At 44.6% G+C, this 21,289-nt stretch overlaps 1 protein-coding gene across 16 annotated transcripts in view; it reads left to right on the forward strand.

The window, feature by feature from the left end:
* LOC137435083 (FERM, ARHGEF and pleckstrin domain-containing protein 1) overlaps positions 1-21,289 on the forward strand; it is a 116,718-nt gene that overhangs the window by 49,318 nt on the left and 46,111 nt on the right. For 6 of the 16 annotated variants that reach the window (XM_068128515.2, XM_078784666.1, XM_068128513.2 and 3 more), the window contains 6 exons: positions 11,828-11,912; positions 12,300-12,404; positions 12,570-12,612; positions 12,810-12,888; positions 16,589-16,686; positions 20,980-21,094. In XM_068128515.2, the coding sequence (XP_067984616.2) occupies positions 11,828-11,912; positions 12,300-12,404; positions 12,570-12,612; positions 12,810-12,888; positions 16,589-16,686; positions 20,980-21,094 (525 nt within the window). The remainder of the gene's footprint in view (positions 1-11,827; positions 11,913-12,299; positions 12,405-12,569; positions 12,613-12,809; positions 12,889-16,588; positions 16,687-20,979; positions 21,095-21,289) is intronic. The other 10 variants (XM_068128517.2, XM_078784669.1, XM_068128516.2 and 7 more) reach the window with 4 other exon arrangements.

Below are 21,289 nucleotides of genomic sequence, written 5' to 3' on the forward strand. Positions count from 1 at the left end.
GTGGTAGGCCGTGGTGCGGTGCAGTTTGACGCCGAGCCCTTGCGCCACCGTGCCCCAGAGCTCCGAGGTGAACTGGGGGCCGCGGTCGGACGAGATGTCCGAGGGGGCACCGAACTGGGCAACCCAAGTGGCGATGAAGGCTTGCGCCACATCAGCCGCAGACGTCGCCGCCAATGGCATGCCCTCCGGCCACCGTGTGGTGCGGTCCACCATGGTGAGGAGATGGGCGAACCCCCGCGAGGGGGGCAGAGGTCCCACCAAGTCGACGTGGACGTGGTCGAACTGACGCTCGGGCACCGTAAACGGGGCCAACGGGGCCTGGGTGTGGCGATGGACCTTTGCGCGCTGGCACGCGAGGCACGTCCTGGCCCAGTCGCGGACGTCCTTCCTGAGGCCATGCCAGATGAACTTCGCCGCGACGAGCTTCTGGGAGGCCTTCGTGCCCGGGTGGGACAGGCCGTGGATGGTGTCGAAAACCGGGCGCTGCCAGCCAGCGGGCACGATGGGGCGAGGCCGGCCGAGGGAGACGTCGCACAGGAGGGCCGTGCCCGCGACGTCGAATGGCACCTCGGTGACGTGGAGGCCCGTGACGGCGGTCCGCAAGGCCTGGACGCCGGGGTCGGCGGTCTGGTCCTCCGCCACCCGGGCATAGTCGATCCCGAGGTGGACCGCGTGCGCGACGGACCGGGAAAGGCAATCCGCCACCGGGTTGTCTTTACCCGCGACGTGACGGATGTCCGTCGTGTACTCGGACACGGCAGAGAGGTGACGTTGCTGCCGGGCCGACCATGGCTCGGCGACCTTGGCCATCGCGAACACAAGGGGCTTGTGATCAACGAAAGCCGTGAACGGGCGGCCCTCGAGCAGATGGCGGAAGTGTCGGACCGCCAGGTGGAGCCCGAGCAGCTCGCGGTCGAAGGTGCTGTAGCGGCGTTCGAGCGGGCGAAGCTGTGGCTAAAAAACGCCAGGGGCTGCCAAGCACCACGCACCCACTGCTCGTGCACCGCACCCACCGCGTAGTCCGACGCGTCGGTGGTGAGGGCGATCGGTGCATCGGGCGCCGGGTGCGCCAGCATGGTGGCGTTGGCCAAGGCCAGCTTTGCGCCCGCAAACGCCGCGGCCATCGGCTCCGACCAGGCAATGTCACCTTTGCCCGTCTTCCCCTGGAGGGCCTCGTGCAGGGGGCGGAGGAGCTGGGCGACGCGGGGCATGAAGCGGTGGTAAAAATTGACCATGCCCAGGAATTCCTGGAGCCCCTTGATCGTGCGGGGGCGCGGAAAACTCTTGACGGCCTCCACCTTGGCCGGTAAAGGGACGGCCCCGTGCCTGGTGATGCGGTGCCCCAAGAAGTCGATGGCGGCGACGCCGAAGCGGCACTTTTTGGGGTTGATGATCAGGCCATGCTGGCCCAGGCGTTCGAAAAGCGTGCGGAGGTGGAGCAGGTGCTCCTCCCAGGACGCGCTCGCGACTAGGATGTCGTCCAGGTAGACATAGATGAAAGGTAAGTTGCGCAAGATGCTGTCCATGAGCCGCTGGAACGCCTGGGCCGCATTCTTCAACCCAAAAGGCATCCGCAGGAACTCAAAGAGGCCGAAAGGGGTGATGATGGCCGTCTTTGGGACATCGTCCGGTTGTACGGGGACCTGGTGGTAGCCCCGGATGAGGTCCACCTTGGAGAACACGGTCGTGTTTGCCAACCGGGCGGAAAAGTCTTGGATATGCGGGACCGGGTAGCGGTCGGGGGTGGTGGCATCATTGAGCCGGCGGTAGTCACCGCACGGCCGCCATCCGCCGCCGGGCTTCGGCACAATGTGCAGAGGAGAGGCCCAAGCACTGTTGGAGCGCCGTACGATACCCAGCCGTTCCAGCGTGGCGAACTCTGCTTTCGCCACGGCGAGCTTCGTGGGGTCGAGGCGGCGTGCCCGGGCATAGACCGGCGGCCCGACCGTGGGGATATGGTGCTCCACCCCGTGTTTGACGGCCACTGCTGAAAAGGTTGGCCGCGTGAGGGCCGGGAAACTGGCGAGGAGGCGGGTAAACTCGTCCGCTGCCAGAAGCGTACAGACTAACCTCGCCGGGACTGAACCTTTCAGCAAGCCGCTCAGCGAGCTGTTCAGCGAACAAGCGAGCGAGCTGAAGGTTTCGGCCTGGACGAGACGTCTGCGCTTAACGTCGACCAACAGCCCATGCGCACATAGGAAGTCTGCGCCGAGCAGGGCCATTGGCACGCTGGCGGTGACGAACAACCATTGAAAGCGCTGCCCTCCGAACCGCAGTGAGAGGCAACGCTTCCCGAATGTGCGGATGGGTGTACCGTTGGCAGCAAGAAAAGCGTGGCCCCGGCCCGCGGCTTGCTTGTCGGACGCGGAGGCAGGGAGGACGCTTACCTGCGCTCCCGTGTCGCAAAGAAAACGGTGCCCGGACGATGTGTCCGTGATGAACAGGAGGCTGCCGGAATGGCCGACGCTCATGGCCGCAAGTGAGCGCCGGCCCGGTTGTTTTCCCGACCCGTCAAAAGAACACGGCGGGCGGCACGTTTTAGCCTTACGGCCGAACCTGGCATGGTAGTAGCACCAGGTTTGCGGCGGTGGCCCCCGCGGTGGCCGTGCCGGCGGCGGCGGTGGTGGTGGCGGCGGCGGTAGTGGGCGGGGCGTAGCAGCAGCCACGAGGGAAGCAGGGGGCGCTGTAGCCTCCACGCCGGGATCCACTACGGCAGCACCGTACATCGACCGCGTGTCGCAGGCCACGAAATACTTGTCGGCCTCTCCAGCCAGGGCGCGGGGTTCCGTTATTTTGGAACCGGCCAGCGCGAGGCGCACCTGTACAGGTAGCTGGCGTAGGAAAAGTGCTCGGAATAAGAAATCCAGGCGCTGGTCTCCAAGCAGAGACAGCATGAAATCCATCCGGACGGATGGTCGTGTGTCGCCGAGGGCGGGAAGGTCCAGGAGGTGGTCGGCACGTTCGACCTCCGTGAGCCCGAACGTGGCGAGGAGGAGACGTTTGAGTGCCTCGTACTTGTGGTCGCCCGGCGGGCGCCGAAGGATGGACACGACGCGGGCGGCAGTGCCGGGCCCGAGGGCGGCGACCACGTGGTAGTACCTGGTCTCGTCCGCCGTGATGCCCCGGAGTTGGAATTGAGCTTCGGCCTGCACAAACCAAACGTCGGCTTGCACTTCCCAAAACTCCGGGAGTTTGATTGCGACGGCGTTGGTAGCCATGGCGCGTTCAGGGGTCAGCAACGGCTGAACCAATCGGGGTCACCAGTCTGGTGCTGTGCACACACGACTCGGATTGCCAGAGAGGTAGGCCACAACGCGTGGATACAAACAAAAGTTTATTACAAGCTCGCATATCAGCACTGGGCGGGCTCGAGCTTAGAGCCCGCATATATGTCCTGAGGCCACGCCTTGCCCCCGGGCGTGGCCGATAGGCCGAAAGGCGGGGCATGTATTTCAGTTCCCCGCCTGGACGCTCGCGCCACCCACTGGTGCGCGGAATTATTGACCCTTGTGCCCGCCAGATGGCAATGAAAAGCTGCTGTACTTTGTTGGAGGCATGCCCATTAAGACAAAGGTTGACATTTATTGACCAACAGTACAAACTAACAGATTTTCATTCTCACGCTCAGTGCGGCTGCAGCCACAAAGCCAATGTTACCCCTCACACAAAATTTTATTCGTACCCCGAGTTTGGAGTTTGTAACTAAAAAGATGTGGCCGTGCATATAACACATACAAACAAAGAGAGAGATTTTTTTGCCTTCAGTAGGTATAACATCGTGTGTTGGACCAGAAGGGGTGTAATACAGAGCAGATATAAGCAGGTCCACACATTCGATTGTTCACTTGGCTTTCAAGAGGTTTGTGGGTTACGAACGAAGCATTGCCTGAAGACTTGATCAGCCCTCGTCCGTTTTTTTATCAAAATAGGCGCGAGTTTGGTTGAGTTTTTGTTATTTTGGTTGGCTGTATATGTATGTATGTATGTATGTATGTATGTATGTATGTATGTATGTATGTATATATGTATTCAACCCCCTGAGGCAATATATAGCCAAAGCCCAGACTTGAACCCCATTGAGAATATGTGGAAAGATTTGAAGATTGCTCTTCACCGATATTCCCCATCCAACTAGACAGAGCTTCAGCAAATCTGCAAGGACGAACGGGAGAAACTCCCCAAATCCAGATGTGCAAAACTGATACAGACATTCCCAAGAAGACTCAAAGCTGTAATCACTGTCAGAGCTGTAATCACTGTCAGAGCTGTAATCACTGTTCTCCCCTCTGGGCTGGTGCTCCTGCCTCTCACCTTGCTCGGCTTCACGCTGTTGAAGCCAAAGCTTTCACAATCATTGGAATCTCCCGTGATGAAGCTAACTCCGAGGGCCTTTCACTCACTCACCGCAGGCAGGTAGATGGACTTTCTGTCTTCTACCGACTCCTCTCCGGCCTTGCTCCCCCAGCTCTGTCTGGGCTCTGTCCCCCAAATATTCCTACAGGTCGCACAAGATCTGCCTGCAACCTTCTTATGGTTAAACTGCCAAAATGAAGACTCTCTGCTCACCTTCACTCTTTCATTTCTCTTTTCTCCCGCCTCTGGAACAAACTCCCTCACTCTCTTCAATCCCACTCCTCCCTCCAGGTCTTTAAAACAGCTGTTCACCACCATCTCTTGTCTTCCCCCAACCAAAACCTTGATCTTTTCTACCCCTGTTAATTCACCCCAGATCCTCTTTTTTAAAATTCCGACTTCTTTCCTGGAAGTCCTAGCAGTGTCCATGTGTTTTTTAACGCCCCTCCCCCCCTTCCCGTGCCTCTTCCCCCCAAGTCCTCTACCTCCCACAGATCTCCCGATGTCCCTGCTCTCAAATGTTGTACTTGTGTGCTTCCCTCTCTCTCCCCCATCTTGTCTCCCGCTCCCTTTATCTTATGTTTTATGTGTCAGTTTGTCTTTTTGTGATTAATGTTAGCTCTTACACGAGCCTCAATCTTGTATACAAAAAAAAGGCACTTCTGGGAAGTCTTGACTCAGGGATTTCATTTTCAATAAATTTGTAATAGTTTGGAACAACATGTTTCACTGTCATTATGGGGTATTTTGTGTCGATCGTTGACCAAAAAATCTCAGTTCAATCCATTTTTAATTCAGGCTGTAACCCAACAAAATGTGAAAAGGTGAAGGGGTGTGAATACTTTCTGAAAGCACTGTATGTGTATATATATATGAAATATTATTTGACTGGAATGGTGGTTGTTGTCTGTTTGACGACAGTAGGTGGTTGACAATTAGATGGATCGATCTCCTATGCTTCATCCAAAAGAAAGTGGTTCATGACATACTGCTTACATAGTGATAATTTGGGTGCATTTCACACTTGTGGTCTCGGCCTCTTTTTTGATATCCATGGAATGATTATACGAGTAAAATGGCTTTGGCAGACATTATGCGCTGCAAGATTGCCAGCTGGTGCAATAAAAATCCCACTCATTTTGTACAAAATGAATCACACAGTGGATCATTAGAATACACAAACAAAATGACTTGCCTTTTCTGGATGGTAAAATGTCTGTACAGTGTTTGTATTTGAATCATTTTTGTACTTCCTGTGATGATGAACGTAATGTATTTACCCCTCTGTGATTAGAATATATATGCCCATTGCAGTATTTTGTCACACCAACTGTATTATTTGTATTATAAGTCTTTGGCATTACCATGTGAGGACTTAGCTCACCCAAAGTTTGAATCCTATCTATTCTGTTTATTTATCCATTGCCCACTTATGTTCATTGTAATTCATATAAAAGTCTCCTGATATCTCTCCTCATGTCCTCCTGGGCAAGGTCCGAATGGGGGCTTATTACCTGCGCCACCGAAGGTGTATGGAAGTTATGTTTTCACCCCTGTCTGTCTGTTTGTTACTTGGCAAAAAAAAAATAATAATAATTTGCAAGTATGTTGATCACTCTGGTTTGTGTGTGGGTTTGTGTGTGGGTTTGTGTGTGTGTTTGTTTGTGTGTGCGTGTGTGGGTTTGTGTGTGGGTTTGTTTGTTTGTCTGTCCGCTCACTTATACTTGCCTACAGGTCACAATTTAAAACCGATCTTCACGAAACTTTACCATATGTTAGAGTTCGTGGTGCGACAAAATCCTATATATTTTGGGGTCAAAAGGTCAACATAGGCCAAAGGTCAACCACTTTTTTCAAATTTCTAAAATCCTGAATTTTCATCCTATTGACTTGAAATTTCAATAGGATATACATATCGGCAAACTGAATTCAACCACCAACTATTTTTGAGATCAGCATAGGCCAAAAGGTTAACATAGGCCAAAGGTCAACAACCATTTCAAATTTCTAAAATCCTCAATTTTCATCCGATTGACTTGAAATTTCAATAGGATATACATATCGGCAAACTGAATTCAACCACCAACTATTTTTGAGATCAGCATAGGCCAAAAGGTTAACATAGGCCAAAGGTCAAAAACCATTTCAAATTTCTAAAATCCTCAATTTTCATCCGATTGACTTGAAATTTGAATAGGATTTACATATCGGCAAACTGAATTCAAACACCAACTATTTTTGAGATCAGCATAGGTCAAAATAGGCCAAAGGTCAACCACTTTTTTTCAAATTTCTAAAATCCTTAATTTTCATCCGATTGACTTGAAATTTGAATAGGATTTACATATCGGCAAACTAAATTCAACCATCAACTATTTTTGAGATCAACATAGGCCAAAAGGTCAACCACTTTTTTTCAAATTTCTAAAATCCTTAATTTTCATCCGATTGACTTGAAATTTGAATAGGATTTACATGTCATCTAACTGAATTCAACCACCAATTATTTAAGAGGTCAAAAGGATGCTCTACTGAGTGCTATTCTGCTTTGTTCTCTTTTGCCAAGTGTCGCTCTATGAGCGATTTTTCATTTGTCTCTTTGTTTGTTTGTTTGTCTGTCTGTCTGTTTGTCTGTCTGTGAACAAGATATCTCAAAAAGTTGAGGGCGGATTCGGACGAAATTTAGCAGAGATGTAGCTTATGTGACAAGGACGAAATGATTAGATTTTGGTGAAGATCCGGATTCAGATCCGGCTACTAAAAATTTTAAAGTCATTCTTCACCATTTCGAGATAGGGACAAAAGCTATATATAACATGGTATTTACAAAAGTTATGGATGGATTATGACTAAACTTGGTGAATGACTTGGTTTGGTGACAAGATCAAGCCGATTAGATTTTGTTTCAGGTCCGAATCCAGATCTGGCCTATCAGTGGCATACAAAACGTAAACTGTTCAGCCTGGCAGAGGTATGCTCTCTACCGAGTGACGTTATAGTATTCCTGCATGTATTTTTTTTAAATGTTGGAGGCTCCAGGCACGGACTATATAGCCCTCATCGAGGCCAGGCCTTAAATAAAAACAGAAGAAAAGTGTATGATGTTTGTTTGTGAGAAAGAGAGGTTGATGCTAGCCCGGTACCTGTAGTTTGAGTTAGACAGAAGGTAAGACCAGCAATCCTGACAGGGAGAGTGTAAGATGGTTCCGGGCACCACTTTAATGCTCCAAAGTCAGAACGGTAGTACTACCCTGGACAGTCGATATGTGTGTACTATACGTACTACCTGTAAAATCTGTATTGTATTTATAACCTCCACCATTATCCTGAGATTACTGTGCAATATAATGGATGAATTATCAAGAATGTATTGATATGTACACCAGGTGTCTTCAGATGAGTAAGCAGGTATAGGTCTCTTTCAGCCCGATCACTCACGCAGCGGGAGACGGGGTTTTGCAATTATGTGTGTGTGTGTGTGTGTGTGTGTGTGTGTGTGTGTTTTTGTGTGTGTGTGTGTGTTTGTGTGTGTGTGTGTTTGTGTGTGTGTTTGTGCGGACGTGGTCTGCTTTGCGTTTTGGGCCTTTTTCTAGTTTGTTTGTGATGGTTTGCATTTGCATAACTTCCTTGTATTTACCTCACCATTTTCCAACACCCTATTTTCAACATACATACTTCGTTACATTTACCAATGCTGTCACGTTGTGAATGTGTGGCTGGTTGTGATTGTGGACTCATTGAAGTTACTTGTCCACCAATGAATGCACAAGTTAACATTGTTTTGCTCATCATGTCTCGACAATGTAGCCTTCCACTCTGGCACTGCATCAAATTGGCAATTTTAGTTAGATAATTTTTATTTCATTGGGAGTAAAATAAATTGCACCTCATTGGGGGGGGGGGGGGGGGGGGCAAAATGTTCAATTACAGATTGCTGATTTATGTTCTCAGTAGACCGGAGTGTATGACAAACTGAGCCATGATGTCAATCTATTCCATAATAGTGTGCAATTTAACATGATCTTTTTATGTTTTCTCGGGAGCACTTTTGATCCCAATTTATCCGCCAAATTGTGGAATTATTGCTTTTTCATGCTTTATAGAGGAAACGGGCACTCCGAGCTCCGGCTTTGTCGCCGTCTATTGTTGTCTATAACATTCTGTGCCAAGTCACATGGCTTTACCTCCTTGTCTGGAAACACAGTGCTGTAGTTCATAAACTTGTAATTAAAAAATAATTTGTGAAGACGTGCTTCATATTTTAAACCAAATTCCTTGCGTTGCTTGCTGTTTCCTCCATGCAACTATTTAATATTTCTCCAATCTGAAGTTGCACAACAAGGCAAGTTAAGAAACAGCAACAACAACAACAAAATAACATGATACCCCGCACAGTGTTAAAGTATATACAGTACCTCAGTTATAATTAAAAAAAGAAAATTTTCGTCAATAAATTTATTTTTAAAGATCGTTGAAAAAAAAAATATGGAAGTTTACTTAAAATGGCAGAGTCTTCTTCACCCCGATACTGTCCCTCCCACATGCTATGCCCTCTCTTGCTATATATCGATATATATATATATATATATATATATATATATATATATATATATATATATATATATATATATATATGTATATATATATATTGTTGTGGTTTTGAGAACCCACACTTGTAAATATAACATCATTAAAGGTTAAAGGTTGCACCCGATAGGAAGGCCACAAGCAACACATAGGTCACCATAGGACGTCAGTTATTTCATAGTATGTGTTTAGATAAGGCCATTCCCAATAGTTGCATCTGCGTTGCGTAAAACAAATAAGAGTAGGCCCCTCGTCCATTTTGCAGCCTCCCTCCAAGCGACGCCATTAAGCGCTCTTCAGTCTGTACCCCATCGCCCCTCCCAGTTTGTTACGCTCCTTGGCCAGCAGCCTTCGCTGCCCTTGGGCTTGCTCAACCCAGCCCAACAGCCACAAGGTAAAGCCTGGAAAAAAGGGGCGGAGCGCAAGGATAGAGGTGCGGCCACGTCAAGCGGCCATCAAGGCGGAGCCGGTAAGACCACACCAGCCAATCAGGGCTAAGGTGAGATCGCCTGACAGGGCGTGGTTGGGGCTTCCAGAGCGTTCGCTGGCTTGGCCTATAAAAGCGCGCACACAAAGCCCTCAACAGGACTGGCCAGAAGAACTTCGTGGCATAAAGAGCGCATTCAGAAGGACTGGTACGAGAGTTGAGTACGAGAGGGAGAGACGCGCTGTGGCAATCAGCTTTACAAAGGGCGAGCGCGCGGCACGCATTGTCGAGGACTGCAGCGTGCAGAAGGACATTGGGGAAGGGGTGCTTGGAGCGATCAGAGTAATACCGGGAGCGCGTGTAAAGGCGCCGGTACACTTATTACGTACGCGGCTAAGCGTGCAATAACCGCTAGCTGATCGACTTTTCCCCATCAAAATAATTGTCCGCTCGCGCCTACGCTACACGGAGAGCTGCCTTCCCGGGTTTCGATCTGCTGCACGGAACGAGCCAAGGACCGGGACGAGCTGTGGACGCCATCGCCGGACCTTCCACCCTACCTTCTACATCCCCGCATGAGTCTGAGTCCGAGACCGAGTCTGAGAGCGAACGGGCCCGTGTGCTGGGAATAGAATAAGACTGTCTAAGGCTGCCCTGTGTCCTTTTTCTTCCTCTTCCTTGTACATTCTTTCTTTTCCTCCTCTTTGTACAAATTGTAATAAATCACCTTGTTCTTCCTGGTTTCTTCCTAATTCGATCGTCCTAGTCTTTTCTCAATTGGGTACGCGTGGCACGATTAGGAACCGCTATAATCGGGTCTAGTCATTGTTAACGGCCCGAATTGCGGCTCGCTTCGCTCGGCGTGTCCACTAACGCCGTGGTTCGGGCGGAAGTTATCTCCCTGCTTCACGGTCGGTGTTAGTACTTAGGTAAAAAAAAAAAAACACTTCTAGAGGCCATTTTTCCCCGCAAAGTGGGGGTTGGCCTTTTTCGGGCACCGTGGTTGTTGTTGTTTTTTTGGTCCCCTTTTTGAAGCAATGTTTTACGGCCGGATGCCCTTCCTGCCGCCAACCCTGTTTGTCGCCTTTTACGACAAACAGGGAATTACCAGTGAACTGGTACTCAATTAGCCGACCTCGGAAGGATGACAGGCTGAATCAACCCCCCTGGCGTTAATTCAGCGATTGACCGGATTTAGGTAATAGGACTAAATTCGACCAACAACCCTATTTAACACCGACCGGAAGGAACCTGATAGCTTTGGGATCGCGTCGGCTAGATAAAGGACAAGGGGATTAATCCCCCCTTGATAAGGGGAAGGCCGACGTCGGAGATCTGCAACAATATATATCTATATATATATGTATGTATATATATACAGCATGGTTTTTGCAAATATTATAAGGCGATTTTGTGTACTACAGTTTTCAAGTATACAATTCAATTTAAATAAAGGTTTAAAGGCTTGTAAATAAATTAATTCCGAGTTTTACCGCCGTTTTACCCAGTGTCTATTACATCACCTTATCTAACACGTTACATTAGTTATTCATACCTCTTGTTTGTCATTTATAACGATGTTTGCGCCCTTTATTACATATTTAAAAACAGTAAGTTTCCTGTTTGGAATGATTTTAAATTTTGTTTGACTGCCAGGCAGGCAGACAGGGTAAAAATATTATCTCACTCCTCTCTGCGCATGTGTGATTGGGACAAATTCAGAGCCAATGTACGGTAAAATGAGAAACTCGTCTTCCAATTCATGTTGAAAATCCAATATTCAATTCAAATAAGTTGTTCCTTGACCATAAACTGATAAGACGGACAGACAGACGGCCATGAACCAATTTCTTAACCCCACTTTTTGCTTCACTCGCACGGTGTAATAAAGATCACTCTACTAAATGTACAGCTGCATACAATGTATCACTTGGGAAGGGTGGTGCAATCCTGTTTATATTTATAACTGACTTTTTGTAAAATTATAATCATATTCTGTAATACAGCACTTGTCATGTTTACACATGCTGGAAGTGTACTGAATATCTATCACGTATTCAGCGTGCGGTATCGTCAGGACCATTCAGAACTACCATCCGCACCATTAAATAAGTACAATACATTTTGCCTATCAGATGATGATGTCACAAATGGGCGAAAAATAAAATGGTCTCAGAAGCTTTTGATCATACCTTCTTTCATACCTCTTTACTCCCACCTCTGGAACAAACTCCCTCACTCTCTTCAATCCCTCTCCTCCCTCCAGGTCTTTAAAACAGCTGTTCACCACCATCTCTTATCTTCCCCCATCCAAAACCTTGATCTTTTCTACCCCCGTTAAAACACCCCAGATCCGCCTCTTTCAATCCCCAACTTCTTTCCTGAAATTCCTAGAAGTGTTCATTTGCTTTATGCCGTGTACCCCCCCCTCTCCCCCCCTCCGACCTTCCCCCTCCACAGATCTACCGACGTCCCTGTTCTCTACTATTGTTGTGCTTCCTGCTCTCTCTCCCCCTCTTGTCTGCCGCTCCCTTCATTGTATGTGGTATGTGTTTGTGCATGTTTTCATGTTGAATGTGTTAGCTCTTACACGAGCCTCGATTCTGCATCCCAAAATTAATAATAAATAAAAAAATTCCTTTTTCAAACACAAATGATACATTTTTCAAAACCAAAGTTTTTCCAACTGACTGTCTGTATTATTAATTACTCTTGTATGCTTTCATTTTTGCCTAAGTTGCATTTCGTCACATGTTTGAAACCCGACTTGGCTTTCACTTTCAGTGCAGATGGCAATCTCAGTGAGGGATTGAGGACATCTGGGACAGAGCTGATGCTTGTATTCTGAGTTTAAGAAAGTAACATTAGGCTTTTGATGCTGGTGGTTTTGGTGACACAGTGTATGTGTGTTTTTCGCAAATTTACCGTGCAGCAAAAAGCGAGAGGTGAGGCTCTGCTGTCGGCTGCATTTGACCACCTTGGCCTGCTTGAAAGAGAGTATTTTGGCCTAGAATTCTATGACAGGTCTGAAAATCTGGTAAGCATTACAAAAGTGTTTTCCACATCTATTCCTTACTTTTAGAGATGCTCTCCAAATGTCTCATTTCTACCTTATCCTTACCTGTTCGCCATAATTCTATACAGAATATTTTGCACAAAATGGTGACCCAAAGTACAAATGTCCGGGTTTTTTTCTTTGCAGGTGTGGCTTGATCCAGTGAAGGCTATTGGACAACAGGTCAAAAGTAAGTAATAGGTCTGGTGAGGCCCTGCTGTCTCAAAGAGCATGCTCTCAAAATAGTGATTTTCTCGAAATACCAGCTTTGACAATTTGTTTTTTTTATCAGCGTGGAGCATTTTAAAAGGCATGGAGTTCTCGCTGTCAGGTGAAACCTTTTGCTCTGGCTCGATAAAGGCCGTATAATATTGCTATTGTTTTTAGAGCCACGGAGCACCGTGTTCAAGTTGTGTGTCAAGTTTTACCCACCGGATCCCACTCAGTTACAAGATGAGCTTACAAGGTAGGTCGACACCAGTCTTTTCTTCACCATTATCCTGAGGGCCCACTTGCACGTTTTGACTTCAGCCAAGTTTGTCATGCATTGTGCAGTCAGAGCAACACGTGTTCAGGCGACGTGAAGTCAAAGTGGCTGCATTGGCATCTGTTTTAAATTCATAGAACCTCGCTGTTCTAAATTTTGACAACATTATTTTATTTGCTTTCTTCATTAATCGTACTGAGTTTATTTATTTATTTATTTTTTTGGCAAATGTGTCTTTTTAAAGAGAAGGACATGATATTGCATTCCCCATCTGGCCGAGTGCTTCTGTGTACGTCGGGTGCTCGAAAAGTTATATAAATAACTGAGATACTCATAAATAGTCCAACACATACCAAAAACATATGAGGCATTGGTCTATTGTGAGTATTGCATTTATAGAACTATTTGAATACCTCTTGTACGAGCATACATTTTAAGACCTCATGCCTTGGATGTGGCTAACCCCCGCTCTAGCAGGGAAAATGGCCTTAAAATGCCTGTTCTTGTTGTTCTTGTTGTTCTTGTTGTTCTTGTTTGTCTTGGATGTGAGGGATCTCTGGGTTGCTCCTGTAAGATCGATCGGCCAACTCCATGCCACTGGTCTGTTTCACCAGAACTGACCGTGGCAACACAACAACGACAACGACAACTTCTATGTCCGTCATTTATCTAATTTATTTTGGTAACTTCTCATTTCTGTGTGGAACAATTCTTTATTCTACTCTCAGTTATTTTTGGGTTTGTTTGTTTTTGGGAGAATTTTTTAAATATGCTGCCCACCGAAGGTGAACAGAGGTTAGGTTTTCATCTTTGTCTGTCTGTTTGTTTGTCTTTGAACAGGATATCTCAAAAGGCTATGGATGGATTAGAATGAAACTTGGTGGACAGGTTGGGTGTGTGACACCGACAAATTGATAAAATTTTGGTGAAGATCCAGATATGAGAATTTTTTAATTTATCAAGTGATTCTGCTCCATTGAGAGATTTGGTGCCAAAACGATATAAGCTTGGGTGTGTGACACCGACAAATTGATAAAATTTTGGTGAAGATCCGGATATGAGAATTTTTTAATTTATCAAGTGATTCTTCTCCATTGAGAGATTTGGTGCCAAAACAATATATACCAAATTTCAAAAAGTTATGGACAGATTATGACAAAACTTGGTGGTTGAGTTGGGTGGGTGACGAGAACAAGCCGATTTTAGTAAAGGTCTGGATGCAGATCATTGGGTTACAAAATGTAAACTGTTCAGCCTGGTGGAGGTATGTGCTCTACCAGGTGCCGTTCCAGTTTTAAATAAGTTCATTCTCTCAGCGCTTGTTTTCTGGTGTCACTTCCCTTGCATGGCAACTGAAGTCAGTTTCTCCACTCAAACTGTGCTCAAACCAATGGAAGAGTGACCATAAGCATTTTTTCATCTGCATATAAATGTCAACTGGAAAATATATTATGTTTCAGCTCTCTGCTTTACACACACTTCAAAGTTAGCAGCCATTTTCAGTGAGTCGTGTTGTCCTCACCTGACTGATTGTAATGTTTGTAAAGCTTGCATAAAAAGGCCCGAAAATATACTTCTTGGAGGAATTTTGTTGCCTTCCTACATATATCTGAGAATACAAAATAAAAGACTTTACTTTTGTACCCACCTTCCTAATTCTTGAAACCTTCCTAATTCCTGAAACCTTCCTAATTCCTGAAACCTTCCTAATTCTTGAAACCTTCCTAATTCTTGAAACCTTCCTAATTCCTGAAACCTTCCTAATTCTTGAAACCTTCCTAATTCTTGAAACCTTCCTAATTCCTGAAACCTTCCTAATTCCTGAAACCTTCCTAATTCTTGAAACCTTCCTAATTCTTGAAACCTTCCTAATTCCTGAAACCTTCCTAATTCTTGAAACCTTCCTAATTCTTGAAACCTTCCTAATTCTTGAAACCTTCCTAATTCTTGAAACCTTCCTAATTCTTGAAACCTTCCTAATTCCTGAAACCTTTCGAATTCTTGAAACCTTTCGAATTCTTGAAACCTTCCTAATTCCTGAAACCTTCCTAATTCTTGAAACCTTCCTAATTCTTGAAACCTTCCTAATTCTTGAAACCTTCCTAATTCTTGAAACCTTCCTAATTCCTGAAACCTTCCTAATTCTTGAAACCTTCCTAATTCCTGAAACCTTCCTAATTCCTGAAACCTTCCTAATTCCTGAAACCTTCCTAATTCTTGAAACCTTCCTAATTCCTGAAACCTTCCTAATTCTTGAAACCTTCCTAATTCTTGAAACCTTCCTAATTCTTGAAACCTTCCTAATTCTTGAAACTTTCCTAATTCTTGAAACCTTCCTAATTCTTGAAACCTTTCGAATTCTTGAAACCTTTCGAATTCTTGAAACCTTCCTAATTCCTGAAACCTTCCTAATTCTTGAAACCTTCCTAATTCTTGAAACCTTCCTAATTCTTGAAACCTTCCTAATTCTTGAAACCTTCCTAATTCTTGAAACCTTCCTAATTCTTGAAACCTTCCTAATTCTTGAAACCTTCCTAATTCTTGAAACCTTCCTAATTCCTGAAACCTTCCTAATTCTTGAAACCTTCCTAATTCTTGAAACCTTCCTAATTCTTGAAACCTTCCTAATTCCTGAAGCCTTCCTAATTCCTGAAACCTTCCTAATTCCTGAAACCTTCCTAATTCTTGAAACCTTCCTAATTCTTGAAACCTTCCTAATTCTTGAAACCTTCCTAATTCTTGAAACCTTCCTAATTCCTGAAACCTTCCTAATTCTTGAAACCTTCCTAATTCTTGAAACCTTCCTAATTCTTGAAACCTTCCTAATTCTTGAAACCTTCCTAATTCTTGAAACCTTCCTAATTCTTGAAACCTTCCTAATTCCTGAAACCTTCCTAATTCTTGAAACCTTCCTAATTCTTGAAACCTTCCTAATTCTTGAAACCTTCCTAATTCTTGAAACCTGCCTAATTCTTGAAACCTTCCCAATTCTTGAAACCTTCCTAATTCTTGAAACCTTCCTAATTCCTGAAACCTTCCCAATTCTTGAAACCTTCCTAATTCCTGAAACCTTCCTAGTTCCTGAAACCTTCCTAATTCCTGAAACCTTCCTAATTCTTGAAACCTTCCTAATACTTGAAACCTCCCTAATTCTTGAAACCTTCCTAATTCCTGAAACCTTCCTAATTCCTGAAACCTTCCTCATTCTTGAAACCTTCCTAATTCTTGAAACATTCCTAATTCCTGAAACCTTCCTAGTTCTCGAAACCTACCTAATTCCTGAAACCTTCCTAATTCCTGAAACCTTCCTAGTTCCTGAAACCTTCCTAGTTCCTGAAACCCTCCTAATTCCTGAAACCTTCCTAATTCTTGAAACCTTCCTAATTCTTGAAACCTTCCCAATTCTTGAAACCTTCCTAATTCCTGAAACCTTCCTAGTTCTTGAAACCTTCCTAATTCCTGAAACCTTCCTAATTCCTGAAACCTTCCTAATTCTTGAGAGTGCCTTATCTTACAATGCATCATCTCTTATCTTACAATGTGCAGTAAACAAATCATTGTTTTCATCAGCCGCCCCTATTTGTATCTTGTCATTCACTTCAATCAGAGATGGAAATATGATAAAGAATATAAATTTTCAGTCCTCTAACATAGTTTCATCAATCTTGTCTTGTGCCAGGTATCACTTTGTGCTGCAGATACGACGTGATCTTGCAGGTGGAAAACTCACCTGCTCTCGAGGATCATCAGCTATGTTATCTTCATTGTTACTTCAATGTAGGATTTCTGACATTTCAAGGGCTGATGTGACACATTATTGTACAGTATAATGTATTACTGTATCTCAAAAAGTTGGCGATGGATTTGGAGGATACTTAGTAGACAGATTTGGCGTGTCGAAGAAACAAGAACCACCTTTAGAGGCAATTTTTCCCCGCAGAGCAGGGGTTGGCCTTTTTCGGGCACCGTGGTCCCCTTTTTGAAGCAATGTTTTATGGCCGGATGCCCTTCCTGCCGCCAACCCTGTTGGTCGCCTTTTGCGACACACAGGGAATTACCAGTGAACTGGTACTCAATTTGCCGACCTCAGAAGGATGACAGGCCGAGTCAACCTCCTTGGTGTTAATTCAGCGATCGACCGGGATTCGAATTTCGAACCCAGGGTCCTAGGATCCCAAGCTGGCACCCTAACCGCTAAGCCAACACCAGGCCCTGGTGGATAGATTGGGTGTGTGCAAGGACCAATTGATTTAGATGTTCGTGAAAATCCGAATCCAGATACGAGAATTTTTTAAAAGTGATTCTTCACCATTGAGAGATGGAGCCATAAACGATATGTCACACAGTGTCTCAAAATTATATGGACGGATTTGGCTGAAACTTGGTGGACAGGTTGGGGTTGTGACAAAGATGAATTGATTTGATTTTGGTAAAGATCCCGATCCGAATCCTGATACGAGAATTTTTTTATTTTCCAAGTGATTCTTCACAATGAGAGATTGATTAAGGTCCAGATCCACATCTAGCCTATCAGTGGGATACAAACGGTAAACTGTTCAGCCTGGCGGAGGCATGCGCTCTTCTGATTGCCATTCTGGTTCCTTATAGTTTTGTTGCAAAAGCTGAACATTAAACCATTGAAAATGTCATGGAAGTTGTTTTATAGGTTATTTATGATGGATTTTCAAGTGTAGTTCTATTTTAAGGTGGTGGGAGCTGAAAGGATGGGTGCACAGGGGAAGAAAGAACATATATATATATATATATATATATATATATATATATATATATATATATATATATATATATATATATACTGTATATATATATATATATATATTTTTTTTTTTGTTGTTGAGGTTATCCTTCATAGCCAAAGATGGCAATTTACATGTGACATTTCCAACACCTAGGTGTGTGATGTTTGTTTAAAGTGTGGGAGCCGCAGCCTCACAGCAACCACACACTGAGATATCGATATGTATAATCTTGTGTCTAGGAATGTCTGAGAAGACCAGATCACGTGCCCACTTCCTACCCTCAGCTCAGTGCAGGAATTTGGAATTTAGACAGGGTGCCAGTGATTATCTTGTGAAAAACACGATGGGATCTTTAACGCCCACTAACTAGTATGTGGAGATAGGTACCTCCGCTTAACGTTTATCTGTGGAATGGCACGCTTTGTGATGCAATACCTTGTCTGCGATGCACCAATCTGACAGGTTATTGTCAGGTCGGGAATCAAACTCAGATTCGACAGCTCAAATGTAAGTGAAGTAATAATAGCTCACAATAAAATGAAGTCCCAGAGAACACATCCTGTCAGGCCATTATATAGGGCGTGGGGGCTGGGGGGTACCGAGTGGGGAGGGGAGGAGGACTTGTGCCATGCTAATGAAGCGCAGTCAGCAGAAACGCATTCACAAATTTACCAATACTCCTCTCTTACATTGTCACTGATGTCACTTTTGGCCCTTAAGGCTCTGTTTTTGATGCTGCCGATACCCATCCATGGGTGGTGGCCGCACATGAAATGCCGTTTGCCCAATGGCTAACACACACCCAGTATTAATTTAACTCGATGCCAATCATCTCTCACGTCATGGCAGCTGCGGCCCATTACCTCTCTTATTTTAGTTCTTTGGTCACAGCTGTTTATAAACCTGTTTCGCATGATCTAATCAAACGGATATTGATTTATAATCGATCAAAAAAAGTTTTTAAAATTTAATTTTACTTTTTAAAAAATTCTTGGAACTCGAAATGAAACCTCTGAATTTTGGGTCTTGAACAATGAAAAGTTTTTCCCACATTTAATGGTTAACAAAACAAATCTAGGGATGTGCATATTGTTGATTCTATTGTTACATATATTCCCAAAAACTTCCACAGTGAGCTGCTTGCTCACCATGTACTGGTAACAAAGGCAAATTAGCATTTTGTGGATCATTTGCCGCGATCACAAACCAAAGTGCAAATGAAGAATATTACAAGTGATTGAAGAATAGTCCAAAATCCAAACATATATTTTGACATCATTCGCTTACTCAGTCATATAGCATCAGCTATACAACTGCAGACTCAGACTCACGACTATCCCAGCGTTATCACCTACTGCACATTGCAAGTCACATTTCATAGTACGGATTTTATTGAAAAATAAAACCACATTTCAGTTTGGTTCATTCTGAGCAAAGTTGTAGCCTGAAGCTGTGAACACAAAATTCTAATTCTTTCTTGATATTTTCAAAAGCAATGGAGACAATTATGTGGTTTTGTTGTACAACTTTAATTGAATCGCCTCTGCAACTTTTGCAAAGTACGCATCTTGCTAATGAAGAAGAATGAATGTAGTTGTATTGTTTGTTTGTTTATTGGAAATCAATATAATGCCTGCAATTTCCATGGGGATTTAAGATGCTGTATCCTAACAGGATGGTGCAGAAATAGCAAAGAAGAACTTGTGATGCTAATAGGTGATGCTATAAGTTTCTGAGCTTGAAAGGGTATGAGCACGATTATATGTTACGCAACATATTCCCTCCACACATTGTGGTCAAGTGACTTCAATAGAGACAGTCAATTGACCACAACTTGTGATGGTGTCGCAAAAGTCATTGTGCACTTGAACATACAAACAAAATTACATAGAACTAGAACGGCACTCAGTAGAGAGCATACCTCTGCCTGTTTGGCCATATCACTCAATGGTGAAGAATCACATAAAAATTCCTACGAGCTGGATCTGGATCTTCACCAAAATTGAATCGATTCTTCCTTGTCACACACACACACGCAACCAGTCGACCAAGTTTCGTCCAAATCCGTCCATAACTTTTTGAGATATCCTGCTATGTATCGTTTTTGGCCCCATCTCCCAATGGTGAAGAATCACTTAGGTAATTAAATAATTATCATATCCGAATTCATATTCAGATCTTCACCAATATCGAATCGAACCGTCCTTGTCAGACACCCAACCTGTCCACCAAGTTTCGTCCAAATCCATACACAACTTTTTGAGATATCCTGCTATGTATCGTTTTTGTCCCTATCTCCCAATGGTGAAGAATCACTTTAAAATTCTACTAGCCGAATCCGGATCTGCACCAAAATCTAATCATTTCGTCCGTGTCACATACGCTACATCTCTGTCAAATTTCGTCCGAATCCGTCCACAACCTTTTGAGATATTTTGTTCACAAACGGACAGACAGACAAACAGACAGACAGGGGTGAAAACATAACCTTCATCCATCCACCTTTGGTGGTGGAGGTAATTATTAATAAAGAAATTTTACCTTTGCAATAAGTTTTGAAAATGGCATCACGTGCACGCGGACGAGCATCCACACGCCCTTGCATATTCATAAAGACACGCATCAACTCAGCCTGATAAATATTGTTGATGGCTTCCCTGGAGTTCTTGAAGACTGTGGGGTTTATCTTCATAAACAGCACCTTTCATTGCTCCCCAAAGATAAAAGTCTGGAGGTCGGGGGATCTCAGTGGACAAATGTCCTTCGAAATTAGTCTGTGTGCAAACACTCTGTCTTCAGTCTTAAGAAAAATCGGAAATTAACTCGCGTACAGTACAGTGTTACGATGTTTAACATCATTGTCAGGAAACATTTCTGCAAACTTCTGTCTTATACCCTCTCAGTATATTCACCTGTACTACAAAAACACACGTTACACCAAAAAACTCGTGTCTCAAGTGACAAAACCATCTCAGAACCGAATCCACATACTTCTCAAAAACAACTGGCCCACAACGCAAAGGGCTGATGTGCTCCTGACATGTTCCCGACGTGTTGCTGACATAGGCCAATTATACGTTTCAACAATTGGGCTGCTTTTCTTGTTTTACATGGAATTTGCACAGATGCACAGTGACTTTTGGGACAATTTGCAGAAGTAAACAGTGACATTTGGGACACCTTGTATAAATTTCTGAGATTGAAAAATATATATTAGGTGTATCCATATCAGTAAAAAAAATTCTTAATTGGCTGAAATCAGTTGTGTGACATGTGTGACATTGTGCATAACCCATGGTTTTGTGTGCAGCTGATGTTGGTGAATGTGAGACGGACATTGCATTGGAGCAGCTGCATCAACAAAGCTATGTTCCTGAACAGGCCGCACTCGAGCCAAGGATCCTGGAGTTGCACCAAGGACACAGGTCTTTGCTTAAGTGATGTGAATTTGGATTGATGTGGTTCAAACCTTGATCACTAACTGACATTTACAATTTGGAGATGCTGCATCTCAGAAGACACCATACTGGAACTCTCAAAGAGGACTCTTAGCTGGCCACCTGCATTCACTTGCGAAGACCAACTATCCCGAGTTCTGCAACATAGAATGAGTGCATGCT

The sequence above is a fragment of the Myxine glutinosa genome, chromosome 9, assembly GCF_964187855.1.
Source record: "Myxine glutinosa chromosome 9, kmMyxGlut1.1, whole genome shotgun sequence".
In the NCBI taxonomy this organism is placed as follows: domain Eukaryota; kingdom Metazoa; phylum Chordata; class Myxini; order Myxiniformes; family Myxinidae; genus Myxine; species Myxine glutinosa.